The sequence below is a fragment of the Convolutriloba macropyga genome, chromosome 8 (assembly GCF_964194025.1).
Source record: "Convolutriloba macropyga chromosome 8, txConMacr16.3, whole genome shotgun sequence".
NCBI lineage: Eukaryota > Metazoa > Xenacoelomorpha > Acoela > Convolutidae > Convolutriloba > Convolutriloba macropyga.
The window spans coordinates 60,518,290-60,533,372 of record NC_134475.1 but is presented as its reverse complement, the minus strand read 5'-3'; the positions used below and the strand labels follow the sequence as shown (position 1 = coordinate 60,533,372).

At 32.4% G+C, this 15,083-nt stretch overlaps 1 protein-coding gene across 1 annotated transcript in view; it reads left to right on the top strand.

The window, feature by feature from the left end:
* The first annotated feature begins 5,573 nt into the window (after positions 1 to 5,573).
* The window catches only part of LOC142344236 (uncharacterized), a 51,151-nt gene continuing 41,641 nt past the window's right edge, over positions 5,574 to 15,083 (top strand). The window contains exon 1 of the mRNA XM_075395787.1: positions 5,574 to 6,091. Within this exon, the coding sequence (XP_075251902.1) occupies positions 5,923 to 6,091 (169 nt within the window). The 5' untranslated portion in view covers positions 5,574 to 5,922. The remainder of the gene's footprint in view (positions 6,092 to 15,083) is intronic.

Below are 15,083 nucleotides of genomic sequence, written 5' to 3'. Positions count from 1 at the left end.
TTTCGAATAGATCGTCGGTGTTAATGTTGAGGCCATAGAGTACCTCCGGAAAACAATTGAATTGAACAGACGATGTGCAGAATTGACTTTGGTTTTCCGCAAGTTGAGTTTTTGATTAAGGCTTGTGTCTAATTACTAATGTTAGTGTGTAATATTTTCATTTTATTGATAGATTCGAAAAATACGAAATGTTTATAAAGACGTAGAGCTGGGCGGACACCGGAAAAGCCAATACTCGCCCAATGTTGACGAGGGCCACTTCTTAATTGTTTTCCAAAAAAATGTTTAGGAAAGTAGTTTAAATTGATATGGCGTCAAGCACAAGAGTACTTCACTTTCCGGACTACAGTTTCCCCCCACTTAGTTACAATTAAATAACTTCGAAGATTAGGATAAAGAAGAGCCAGAGCTAGTAGTCTTTTTTATTGGAGCCTTAGGAGTCTTTTGATGTTTATTGGACTGTAATGAGGCTGGTTTGCCACAGAGTAAAATAATTAATCGAGCGTTGAAAGCAGTAGTTTGATCTTTTGAACTTACAAACTTGAGTGCTATTTTGCATTAAAGTTTTTCGAAATTTCACTGATGTTAGCAACCACTTTGAATAATACCTATCAGAATAACTATTCTTTGATTGTGTCTCAAATTGAATCAACAAGACTCAAGACTTGCGATAGGAATGTTTAAGTTGCATCTAAAATTTGAGAATTTTAACTGAAGATATTTTATTTTGCTGCTGCTGTTATAACCCTGAGTTCTCAGTTGCCGCAATTGGCTAAATTTGTTATTCTGGCATTATTAATGGGTTTTCCGTATCTAGGCAGACGGGAAAGCAACTCCATATAGCCCTCCTTCCCTTCCCCCTCCGCAGCTTTCTTAGTGCAGATGTAACGTACAGCCCCCATTACTCTTTTTTTTATTTCACATTGGGGCTATAACTTATACCATTTGCAAATGGTTTCTAACGTTTTCTTAGTGTATGCTCGAGTTTTGAACCAGCAGACCCCTGCCAGGTTTTTTTAAACGAGTCGAAGAGAATACAAACTGAAACAAAACCAACTGCTAAAACCCGACGACAACTACTTCCATCAAACAAAACTTTGGATCGTTTCCGTTTGTGCCCCCCCCCCCCCGTACGTTATGCAACCACCAATTACAGAGCACGAGTCCTTCCATAGTAAATTACTATGTAGAGTTTCCGCACGTGCGTCTAGAGGTTGCAAATAATATGCACCCACTAAGCTGAACGGGGCAAAAACGGTAAATATCCCAAGAGTCTTACAATATTAGCATACAAATGGCAAATATTTCAAAAGAATTTTTGAACTGCTTTATTAATGTTACTGGGATATGGACTTAAACTACCTGATAATTTGAAAGCCATGACAATTCCATTTGCATGAATTTTTCATTTGCCCAACTATTATCATTGGTTTATTTTTATTACCGTTAAATGTTCGAATCTTTTCCGTATTTGCCCCCCCCCCCCAGCTTAATGGGTGCATATTATTTGCACCACCTAGACGCACTTGCCATATTTTTAAATAATGATTTACTATAAAATAACACGCGCTCTTTAATTGGGGGGGGGGAGCATAACGTACTGGGGGACAAACGGAAAAGATCCAGATGTTCTCGTTGACTGGTGCTGAAGATACTGTTCATCCCAACGGATTTATTTCAATTAACGGATTTTTTCAATTTGTGCCACCAGTACTTTATGCAACTCCAGTAACAGAGCACGTGTCGTTACATAGTGAATAATTAAATAAAAATATGGCACGAGAAACCGAGGGTGCAAATAATATGCACTCACAAAGCTGGGGAGTAAAAACGGAAAAGCTCCCATAACTAATGACCTCATGAGTTAAAAAGTACTATTTAAAGGCACGTGGTCTGTATCTGTGGATTCACAATATATTGGGGGGACGGAAAAGATCCAAAAATCTTTTCCATTTGTCTTCCTGCCTAGTACCTTGTGCACTTAATCTTCACTTAATATGCACGTGTCATTACATAGTAAACTATTAAGTAAAAATATCGCTAGTGCTTTTGGAGGCTGTAAATAATCTTATTTTTATATAGCATCGTCAACAAAAGATTATGTAATTTTTGAAGTGAAATGAACGAAAGCAGGATTAGCGATTTGTACTTGAGTATCGCCAATTAATACAACTGCGATAATAAATGCACCTGGTGAGTCATTTGCAAGTGCTCAAATTGCAATAACTGGATTCTAAAATAAAACTCAGTCAAATGCCGAACTAAAAACAATCTATAAATTTGATGAGCCATATTCAGATTGGGTCTCAACCCCCTTGAGGTAATACCTCAAAACCCCAGCCACTACTACTACTATTTAACAAAGTCGTAGTACCAACCTTTTTTTCTAGGATAAAGACTCGAGCTATAATTTGCCCCATGTTATGCAGATAGATATAATCTTTTTTTATTCTTGAAAGATCTCAATCTGTGTATATGTGGATGTTGTTTTTTTACTATTTGTTCCGACCCCCTGGGGGAGGTACTATATACTCAACTGGGTTTCTGTGTTCAGTCAATTTTGGTCGATTGATTTATTCAACGTATAGAGACAAGACTGTTATCGTGAAAAAGCCCTTCAAGCGTCGACATGGATTAAAAAACTTTTTGATTGTCGTTTTTTACGGTGAGTTATCCAAGTACTGTGAATAGAGGACAAAATTTGGTTGTTTTTTATTCACAATCACCTTTGCGAAAAATTATTAATTTTTTCGTAGCAATGTAATTGGTATTATTTTTAAAAATAGAGGAGTTTTGTCAATTGGTTTCATCCGAACCTTTGGTTTATTTTTTTCCTGATTTTTGAACTTTAGACATTAATCAAAAATGGCAATTGAAACGCTATTTTGTCCCACTTGGTTTAAATATGCCGCGTGTAGAAACATACTTTGTCACAATTTTTGAAATTTCGAAAACAAAATGGTGCTATTTTGGTTTCTTTTAGCAGTCTTCTGGAATTAAGATTTGCCAGTTTTCTGAAGATTTTACTCAAAATTTACACAAAATGCAACTTTTCTTGACTTGTTCAAATACTTCATTTGTTAATTTAACTTTTTTGCAAACGTATGGAATAATTAAGCCTTTTTGTTGGACGCGCCGGAAAATTAAGTCATTGTTTTGTCTAGTCTTGGATTCTTGCAATCAATATTCATTCGGATTATATTGGCGCAGGATTTTTTCTAAAAAAATCACCTTGATAATTTTTTATTTCTTAATCGCAAGAATGCTTTTAAATCAGGGCTCATTATACGACAGGTCCTACATACAAGAGATTGAGGCCAAATTAATTGATATAATGTCTTCAGAGATAAGGTCATAGTTTTATGGCTTTGACAATAAGGTTTCGTAAACTCTAAATGATTTTTTTTTGTTTGGCCTTTGTCATTTTTCTGCAGCTTATTGCTTTTGTTCTATTAATCAGAGATCAAATATGGTTCTTTGAGAGCGTTTGGTGAACCTATGCAATGCTTTCTGTTCTAAACTAATGCCTCTTAGGACCCTGATTATATTTGCTTTCAGAAAATTTCATCGAACTTTTGAAGTTTGCAAATTTTTCATTTTATTTCCGTCCACATTTAGTTTGCTACTCGCAAATTAATTAGGGCCAAACTCGTAAATTTTTTCCAAGTGAGGTAAAAAAATACTCTTTATGGTGGTTTTTGACTTTTAATTATTAGTTTCATGGCTTTGCTGCTGCCAAAATACAAATTTTTTGTGTGATTTTTGCATTTTTTCCGCTGTATTTTTCTGTTTTCGAATTATCACAAGGAAGATAGCTTGAATTGGCACGGAAAAAAAGCGAGAAGTGCTTCTAAGTGTCCTTTTTGTGTTGTCGTACGTCACATTCTTGACAACCAAAGCCTTAATTGTCTCGTTGTTTTTTTAATTGTATCCATTTACTAATTTCAATTTTTAGCTAGCGGTTTTAATGAACTTCAATTAATTTATTTTTAAATAAAACATTTTTTTACTTCCTTTTTTTTGTTCTCATTGCGGTCGACTAGTAAGTTCGTCTAATTGTTGACAAGGTTCCTCATTTTTCTGTTCTTTAATACAATTTCTGAGATGTTGGTCTTGTTTTAACTGAGTGCAAAGCTTATTAAATGTTTAAATAATTTTTTAAATGTGTTTTCATAAAAAAATTAATGAGTTTTTTTATCTATTCTGTTTTGCCCCCCCCCCCAGCTTTCTGAGCATAATTTTTTTATGAACCCCAGGCGCACGTGCTGTTTTCTTACATAGTAAAGTGCTAAATAAGAACATATGATATGTAAATGGGGGTCATCAAAAACACTGGGGGGGGGGCGAAACGGAGTAGATCCGAGTTTCTGATAATGATCAATATTTGTGGTCCTATTTGTTGCCTTTTTCAGAAAGTCACCTTTGCAAGGAAAACGCATTTAAAATCAAAGGAGAACCAATCAATTAATTCAATTTTTTGGTCAATTCTTTCATACAATTTGGTAGCTTGATCTCTGCAAGGACTGGTCGCGTCTGCTTTCTGGTGAACCAAGATCCAATGTTTATAACTGTTTTATTTCCAACCAACGGTTTCTTGGCTTTAGTACTACGCACCTTCATAAAAATGTGATTTTTTTGAATTTGCAATTTCAGAGGTTTTTGTTTCCATGCCCCGGTGGAGTGGCGCAATTTGCGTTCAAAAGTGTGCAATTGAAGTTGTTTAATATTTTTCAAGAATAGCTTATGTTTTAAACGGTTGTGAAAATTCTTTCTTGTTAAGTTTAATTGGTTTTTTTTCGTTTGGCCGGTCTTTTTGTAGTCGTCTGACATATTTTGGATAAGGGCAAGTCTCAATTGCTTCATATGAGGTATAAATTAACTTATTTTAATGAGATGAGTGGATACATTTTTATTTAGATCAATTGGAAATTGGTTGTTTCAAAAAAAGAAACGTTTTCAAAATTATAAACGCATAGACATTAATTTTTGGTGGTAATTAATGTTTCCAATTATGCGATGTTTATGTTTGTCTTGTCTAGTACTCTCACAAATGACAAGTCTCATCGGCCTTCTAAACCATCATCAATTTTTTCACTTAGTTTTTTGTTAAACGATATATAAGAGTTTTCGGAATGTATTCCTTCGCAATGTATCTCTTCCTCATTTGTTAGTTGAACATTAGCGGGGTCGGAACGCACAATTCCGAGACTTCTTGTTTCAATGTGCAAAGACCCATTAATACATTTTTCATCTGAGTTTAAACCATACATGACCTTGAAATATTAAGCAATTGTTAAACTTGGTCAACGGCTAGACCGTTGCAACATGAAGGCTTTGTTGAGTCTGGTTTTAAGGGAAAACTGTAGCTTATTTAATTTTCATCTTTGTTCACGGAAAATTTCTATCACGTAATTTGTTAAGTTTACTTCGATTTGAAGTTCCAACGGCCTTATTTTTGCGAGTAAATTGAGATCAGATATCGAATTGAGAATGAGGCGAATTTTGTTCATGATTCACTATTAGATAATTGTGCTTTGAAACGGAACTTGATTTAGCTTCTTTGGAAGTTTTGAGGTGGCTTGGCGCCAATGCTATTGTTCCAATTTCCTTACCGATACTTTTGAAAAATTCACGATCATTTGAAGCCCTTTTGAAGGAGATATCACAGTCGTTTCAAAGATTCAAATGCATCCAAGCTGTCACTTTAATCAATGAAGCGTGAACTTAGTAATGACTGGTTACAGGTTTTTGCAAACCGATCATTTGAAACTAATCTTTTGAAACATTATCAACTTCTCTTTCATCAGGAAAACCATACATTACTCAGCAACTATTATTTGTTCTTTCAACAGATTGCCAAAACTGAAAACTTACTCAAACTCAGTCATTTTTTGTATTCTTTCCGCTTTTCTATCTTATTCAATGGCTTCAGCAACAACTTTAGGAATTGTGGCATTAACATTGTTTGTTATGAGTTTGATGTTTGCGTGTTTTACGCACTCTATATATGACTGGGAAGCTGATAATTATTTCCGTGGAGGGCTGTGGAAGCTTTGCGAAATAAAAGGCAATGGAAATTGCTTCAATTATGGTAAGCTTAGTAGACTTTTTCGAAGACTAAAGGCTTTTGAATAGTTTTGGCATTATACCATCGGTGGAGATTGAAGTTTCCGATCATACTAAAGACCTCGGTGGGCAAAATTTTGCTTATAAATTGAGTTTAGGTTTTCCTAACTTCATAAGCCTTCATTTCTTTGACTTATAGTCAAAAATCAAACTCTATTTGGGTGACTTAGGATGAGTTGGCATTCGATTGTATTTTAATGACCGAGCATTGATTAACTATTGCTTTCGTTTTTATTGAAAATCATAGTTGTTGCTACCTAAAATATCGGTCAGCTATCACACAGGATAAAAAAGGGCCGATCTTATTGTTTATTGTTAGTCTAAAAAAACCAACAGATGCCAGTCCAAATAGATGAAAAGACACCGAACTACGAAAAAAATTGGACCAAATGAGGGAATGTGATCACATTTTTATCATCACAAATTTTTCTTTAATCACGTCGAAAGATATTTGCTCAACATTGAGTTTCATAGCTTTGCATTGTTAATATTGCATTAATTTTGCGTTGTTTGCAATTTTTACACTAACGCCTATTGAATGAAAAATTTACATTGACGCCTATCGAATGAAAAAGACAACAGCCAAAAAGAGACAAAATAAGGAAACATCTGGAAAAATTGCGACAAAAAGGCAAAGTTTTCTACTTTTCCAGGTACTGTTTTTTATGCAATCGATTCAGTAATATGTTTTTACTGGCATAGCCTGCAATAATTTGTTTTGAACTGCAATAATTTGTTTTGAATTTCTCTGTGAATCATAAAACAAACACTTGTCGCAGCAATAACAAAGAAATAGTAGTAGTAGTAGTAGTAGTAGTAGTAGTAGTAGTAGTAGTCTCTGAAACAGAAGATCGGAAAACTGATTTCTAGAAGAGATAATCTTTTGTCCGAAATGAAACAAAATCAGAAAAATCTGTGGAAAAAATATCCTGTTACTGTATTTAGTTTTTCAATCATTACTCGCAAAATTGTTTTATAATTTCCAGGTTTTATAAGATAAGATTAAGAGACATTTTATTCAACAGCATATAAGAAAACCAGATGGTACGAACATTGGAGGGCTGAGTTTTTTAGAAAATTTCAATAAGGTGTTAGAAGAGTAATTCTGAAATCTAAGATATCAGTGGGCTTTTAAAGTGAGCTAAGTTGGATACTGGTTGATATATTTTTAAACAGTTTTCAGTATGTTTTTGGTTCGCGGAGTTTTTCTGAGTTTCTGTATTTGCCGATGTGTCTGAATTTGTTGTAGATTTTTTTGTAGATGTTATGAAACTGCTTTGCTGTTGAAAAGTTGTAAAATTGTTTAGGAAATGAAAAAAAAAGAAAGATATGACTTAAGATGTATATATTGGAAAAAAAAGAGGTAGAAAGGATTCGAAATTAAGCAATTGACAGCTCCAATCAGACGCATTGAAATACATGCGTCTTACCATGTATCTAGCACAAATATTAGATCGCTCAATCTGTTTAGTAGGACAAATTAAAAATATACACGATGTGTTTTTGTTTTGTTTTTCATTGAAGTATAAATAGTTTTTGTAATTAGGGTTTTCATTTCTGTTTATTTGCTTTCTAGATCTTGACGATAAACTTAGATTTTAAAAAAGTGAGAACGTTTTTATTTCACAATTTATGTTCGTTCCACGGTACAGGAGAAGTTAAAAACTGAACTTTGTTTTCAGATTTTCATATGAACATGGTGTCATAACACCCAAAAACGGGGTTTCTGACTTTTTTTTCGAATAGTGTTATAAACAAAATTTTTAAGCAAAGGTAAACAAAATGTTTGGAACTCAAATATCGTAAGCCACAAATAATGTGAGACTTGTCATAATTTTCTTATGGATTTTCATTTAGCTTAAAGAACATAAATATTGAACGCTGTTCTTGATAGTTCTATAACAGCAGCTGAGAATTTTATATTTAAACTATAACGTTTTTGAATTTTCAAGAATTTTAATCGTATTAATGAGCGGTTTTTTGTCCGTTTTCGTATTTGGTTATTGGAAATTATTTTCGCGTAATGTTATGAGCGACGAAATGAGAATATAAGAGTTTGGTCTCCGAGAGTTTTATTCAAGTTTGTCTTTTTGATATTAATTTAATAGGATCTTCTAACAAATTCTTCGTTATAGTGACGCTTAGTTGAAGTGCACGTTCATGTTGGTGCTGTTTTTAATTAATTTTTAATTGAAATCTACAACAATAATTTTTCTATTCAGTTGATTCAGAGCTTTGCGACACTCAAAAGGCGTAGCAAATTAAATTGGAAATTTGTTATGGTTGACTTAATCAACGTCTTCCTAAATAATTGGTTAGCTGAGAAGGATTTTGTCAATTTAACTGACCTTTCAGTTCAATAAATTGTCCATATTGTTGCTGTCATTAACTGAGTCATTTGTTCAGTTCTTTCAATTGACATATAATTCATTCCCTGGTTGTCTTCCTAGCCTTATCAGTCATTTTTTTTCAGTATAATTGGCTGATTCTGAAACCGTTCATTGTTGTTATAGAACAGTAGTCAATGTGAAATACAGAATCAGCCTATTGATTTCCAGAAGAGATCATCTTTCAACCGAAATGAAACAAAATAAGCAAAATCTGTGAAAAATTATCCTAATACTTTATTTGGTTTTTCGATCAGTACCCACAAAATTGGTTTACAATTTCCAAGTTTTACATAAGTCTAAGAGATATTTTATTCGACAGCATATAAAAAACCAATTGGTATGAACATTGGAGGGCTGAAATGTTTCTCTTGGAAAATTTCATTAAGATGGTAGAAGTGTAATTCTGAAACATAAGATTTTAGTGAATTTTTTAAGTCAGCTAACGTGCACTGATAACTTGTAGCCTAATTTTTCTATAGACAAGCCAGAGCCATTATCTAGTGAACTACAATTTGCTCTTCATAACTGTTTTTTCCTCAAATGGACTTTGTCCTTTGTACAAAGGGATGTCATAGTTTGGCGATTCTTGCATTTTGCTTTTTTTGTGATTTTTTCACAGTATCGCAGTAATGAGCGGTTCTGTTGCCATTTGAAAAAAAAGTGCAATTAAAAAATTAATTCTCTTAGTGAACAGCTTAGTGTTTAATTTTGGCTGGGACACAGTTTTCGTTAATATTCTCAATTTTATGTTTTTGACTGTATTTGTTGGTTTTTCTTCAGTCGCATGATATATCCTGGATAATGAAAGATCTCAATAAATTTTTTTAGAGTATTAAATTTATTTCTAAACAATGTTTTTAGTCATTTTGAAGTTTTTTTTAAAAAAAAGACAACGTTTTTTTAAACTTAGCCCCCTTTGATCTTCTCTTGTCGACTTGTTATCAAGTCGCATTGAGGAGAAGTCCCATATTTTTTCTAATAAAGTACACGTTTATTTTTATTTAACATAGGTTTTATCTGATGGTATTTTGATTGGGTAATCGTTTTTTTTTCAAATTGACAACGAGTTTCAGTCGTAATTAATATTTTTTGACTTTTATCGCTGTTTTGTCTGATAGTCACATTAATGACAAGTATCATCGACCCTTTAAAGGATATTGTTTTATTCAATTAGTGTAGACTCATTTACTCATTTAGTAGACAGTAAAATTAGAAACGCAGATGAGCGTGGTCGGAACATTATATGCGAACGTACATTACCGAGCCTCTTTGATTGACTTACAGTCAGTAATCCAACTCTAATTGGAGACCTATAATGAGTTTGCAATCGATTGTTTTGTAACTAACAAGCACTGGATAATTGTTGCTGTTGTCTTAATATAAAATCAGTTTATGCTGCCTAAATATCAATCAGGCATTACAAGGGATGAAAAAGTAGCTGGTCCTAGTTTTTATTGTTAGTCTTCAAAACCAACAGATGCTAGTCCAAATCGATTAAAAGGCAACAAACAATAAAAGAAATGGGGCCAAATGAGCGAATGTTATCAAATTTATAAACAGTTTTTCGTCAATCATTTCGAAAGATATTTGCTCTACATTCAGTTTCATAGCTTTGCATTGTTAATATTGCATTAAATTGGCGTTGTTTGTAATAACAATTTTTACATTAACGCCTATTGAATAAAAAATTTACACTGACCCCTATTGAAGGAAAAATTTACACTGACGCCTATTGAATGAAAATGACAACCGCCAAAAAGAGAAAATGAGGAACCATCTAGAAAATTTGCGACGAAAAGGCAAATTTTTCCATTTTACCAGGTACTGTTTTTTAAGCAATCGATTCAGTTATATATTTTCACTGGCTTAGCTTTTGTTTTGAACTCGAAAATTTTTCTCTGAATCATAAAACAGACAATTAGCACAATAACAAAGAAAAAATACGCTTTTTTAGAAAGGCTGTCTCTGTGAAATACAAAATTGGAAAAATTCCTATTACTGTATTTAGTTTTTCAATCATTAACAGCAAAATTCCTATATAATTTCCAGGTTTTATAAGTTAAAAGACCTTTTATTCGACTGCATATAAAAAACAAATGGTACGACCATTGGAGAGCTGAAAAAAATTTTCGGAAACTTTCAATAAGATTTTAGAAGAGCAATTCTGAAAAGTATGATCGTAGTTGGTTTTTAAAGCGAGCTAAAATCGATACTGGTCCATATATATATATATATATATATATATATATATATATATATATATATATATATGTATATTCAGTTTTTTTGTTTTGCTGTTTTAAATTTTTCTGCGAAGTTGCTGTTTGTGAGTTTTTACTGGCTGATATGTCTGAGTTGTAGTACAATTGTGGAGCTCATTGTCGGTGCCGAAACAAGAGATGTTATTAAATTGCTACGCTGTTGATTAATTGTATAATTTTTGAGAAAATGCAGCAAAATTTATTTTATTTGACCTAAGATGTGCATATTGAAAAAAGTGGAGAAATATGATCAAAAATTTAGTCAGACAGATTGAAATACACGCATCTTAAGGTTTATCTGCCACAAATATTATTTCAATCAATCTGTTTATTGAGACAAATGAGAGAACGTATACACATTGTGTTCTGGTTTCAATTTTCCTTGAAAGATTTGTGTTTTGTGATTTTTCGTTTTTGGCGTATTTGTTTTCTTGATCCTGATGATAAATTTAGATTTTAAACGCGTGAGAGTTTATATTTTACAATTTATGTTCCTTCCACGGTACAGGCATAAATTAAAAGTCAAACTTTGTATTCAGATGAAAATTGTTTCATATTACTCAATAAAGGGGGTTATTGGTTTTTTTCAGTTAGCGTTTTAACCGAGAATTTCAAGCAAAGGTGAACCTAATGTTAGTGAACTCAAAAAATGTGGAGTGTGATTGCTGTGGATTAATTCGATTTGCTAAGAAAGTGGCTAGGAAATGTGTGTTGGCACATAATGTTCCGAACCGCTCAAACATGTTTTTAACTTAATTGTCCACCAAATAAGGAGAAAAAACTTTCAAAAAATCAATCCTTTTTTGAGATCAAATCTTTAAACTCAAGCCGTTGTGCAAAACAAACAATAAGTTTAGAGGGTCAATGATAACTGACATTAGGGAGAGTGAGAAACAAGACAAACAACAAAACTAAAAGCAACAAGCATTGCTGACGGCTAAAATTCATTTTCGGTCTTTTTTAGGAAAAAATCTTAATAAATTGTTCAAAATAGCATCAGATGAAAACAACACAACAAAATGACTTGCATTTCACCAGTCAAGAAATGTGACCTGTTTTTAATGAGAATGAGCAACATGTAGACCAAAAACAAAAAGAACAGTTTCAGAAAGTATGTTTACAATTTTTGAAAACATTTAAATTGAAAGTTTTGAAGGCCATTAGCTATCAACTGAAACCATTCAATGGCTTTAATTATTCCTTAACACAGAACCATGGAGAATTGTTAGCATCCATAATGTCATATCACTACAAAAGGAACAAATAAGGTAAAAAATCATAAATTGCTGGGAAATTGTGTCGAAGCCTATGAAATCACAATCTAGTCATTAAAATGTTGAAAATAATCAATTCCGCCGTCTTTTGACGCCAATAATGTGATATGCAATTTTTTATAAATGTGGCACTATAATGATGATAGTTATGAAAAATCGCTGTATCAACGCCAAAAAGATTTTTAATTTTGATATCAGCAATCAAGACTAAATTAAAATTGATTCGACAAACGCTTCGACCTCTTTTGTGCTGCGATTACGCTAAAAGCTGGAAGAAATAAGATTGAAAGAAGCAAATCTCAAAAAACTTTATTTTCAAAAATTTTTTTTAACCGCAAGAGATTACAACCATGAGCTTTCAAATTGAGAAACTAGATTAGTTTCTTATGCTTAGGAAACCAGTTGGATATGTCATTACTGATACTAATTCAAAAGACTACAAATTAACAACAAATAGAAGCAGAATTAAAAATTTCACAAGCGTTTTCTGCGCAAACGGTGTTGAAGCCAACAAACCATCCGATTTCCGCTAATATTCTCTTGTATATTTCTTGCACTTCCTCTGCTTTTATATTGACCCGCTAATAATTGCAGTAGTATTTGAAATCATTCCATTCTGTTTCCAACAAGTACAAAAATACATAAAGCAAATGTTTTTTTGAATAGAACTTATCAGCGTGCAATTACAGTCCGAATAATTTTCTAACATCAAAATCTAACCATCAGAACGAAATTGGTCTTGCTTTTGCTGTTTCTGAAATAAACGGTTCCCAATTTTTCCGCAATAAAAGATTCCAGTTGTTAAGCAAATAGCTAATTTGCACAAAAAGTCAGTATATCAAAAACAAACAATAAAATTCGGATGCTTATTGAGTTATATTACCTAAAAGATGTTATGTATCTAATGAACGCATTAGATAGTTCGTTTAATACCTCCTTCAACAGTGAATGAGACATTTGATTGGTTAGAATCAGTCATAAGAATACAAAAGAAAAGCAAGTGCTAGCATAAATCTAGAAATCATCAGAAAATTATGAAATTAATTTTTCGAACCATAAAAACCATAAGCTCTATTCAAAAAGCACGTTTTTTTAAGAAAAACGAACTTAAATGCAAACCCTTTTAAATTAAGAACTTTGTTCAGAACTTTGTTTGTAATTGGGATTTAAAAAAATATTTAAAATAGTATTTAAAAACAATCCGACTCCTTTTTACATTGCAAAATACGATGACGAAAACTGGCCTTCCTATCGCTTCGAGACTGCAAAAAAAATGCAATTGTTCAATAACATTGCGTATTAGTTTTTAGGCAAACAAAAATAATGACACATCAAATATAAATTATATTTAAAAAATCAGTTTAAATTAGCGAAATTAGCTAAAAAACTTAATTTCCAACAAAACTTTTGTGCGAACCAGAGGTACAATAAGCCATTATTCCATCAAAAAGATTTTTTGTCAGATGTTTTTATGTCTGCACTACAGATCAAACAACAAAAAGGCCAAAAATGGAAAAAATTTTTAGCGAAATGACGATTTTTCTAAAAATATTTGAAAAATTTAGCCGAAGTAGTTGGTTCAGAAAATTCAGCAATTCCCTTCATCTTTATATGTAATGCCAGTGAGACTATAGTTACAATTTTGTCCTTTTTGTCATAAATTGATCAAAATTTAAACAAGGAATATACAAATGTTAACAAAACAATGGATGTTTGGCTAACGTTCATATAACTATAAATCTCTGTAACTCCTCGGGAAAAACCATTACAATTTAAAATCAGAAAAATCAACAACCCCCCTCTTTTTATATTTATTGCCACTGAAACCCCAGTTGCAATTTTGTCATGATTTTTTTTGCAAAATTGATCACAATAGAAGCAAAAAAAAGGAAAAATGTTACCAAAACAATTGAAGTTAGGCTGACGTTCGCATAGCTGAAAACCTGTGTAACTCTTCGGGAAAAGTCTCTCCAATTTAAAATCAGAACGTTCAGCAACTCTTTTTATCTTTTTATATAATGCCAGTGAGACTATAGTTAAAATTTGGTCATATTTCTGCCAAAATTAATCAAAATTTAGGCAAGAAATAGGAAAAATATTAACAAAAGAATGTAAGTTGGGCTAACTTTCTCATAACAATAGACCTCTGTAACTCCACAAGAAAGATCTGTATACTTTGAAATTCTAGTTACGACAAGCTTTGTATTGAGGTAAAAAATCATAAATTGCTGGAAAATTGTGTCGAAGCCTATGAAATCACAATCTAGTCATTAAAATGTTGAAAATAATCAATTCCGCCTTCTTTTGACGCCAATATTGTGATATGCAATTTTTTATAAATGTGGCACTATAATGATGATAGTTATGAAAAATCGCTGTATCAACGCCAAAAAGATTTTTAATTTTGATATCAGCAATCAAGACTAAATTAAAATTGATTTGACAAACGCTTCGACCTCTTTTGTGCTGCGATTACGCTAAAAGCTGGAAGAAATAAGATTCAAAGAAGCAAATCTCAAAAAACTTTTTTTCCAAAAAGTTTTTTTTAACCGCAAGAGATTACAACCATGAGCTTTCAAATTGAGAAACTAGATTAGTTTCTAATGCTTAGGAAACCAGTTGGATATGTCATTACTGATACTAATTCAAAAGACTACAAATTAACAACAAATAGGAGCAGAATTAAAAATTTCACAAGCGTTTTCTGCGCAAACGGTGTTGAAGCCAACAAACCATCCGATTTCCGCTAATATTCTCTTGTATATTTCTTGCCATTCCTCTGCTTTTATATTGACCCGCTAATAATTGCAGTAGTATTTGAAATCATTCCATTCTGTTTCCAACAAGTACAAAATTACATAAAGCAAATGTATTCTTGAAAAGAACTTATCAGCGTGCAATTACAGTCCGAATAATTTTCTAACATCAAAATCTAACCATCAGAACGAAATTGGTCTTGCTTTTGCTGTTTCTGAAATAAACGGTTCCCAATTTTTCTGCAATAAAAGATTCCAGTTGTTAAGCAAATAGCT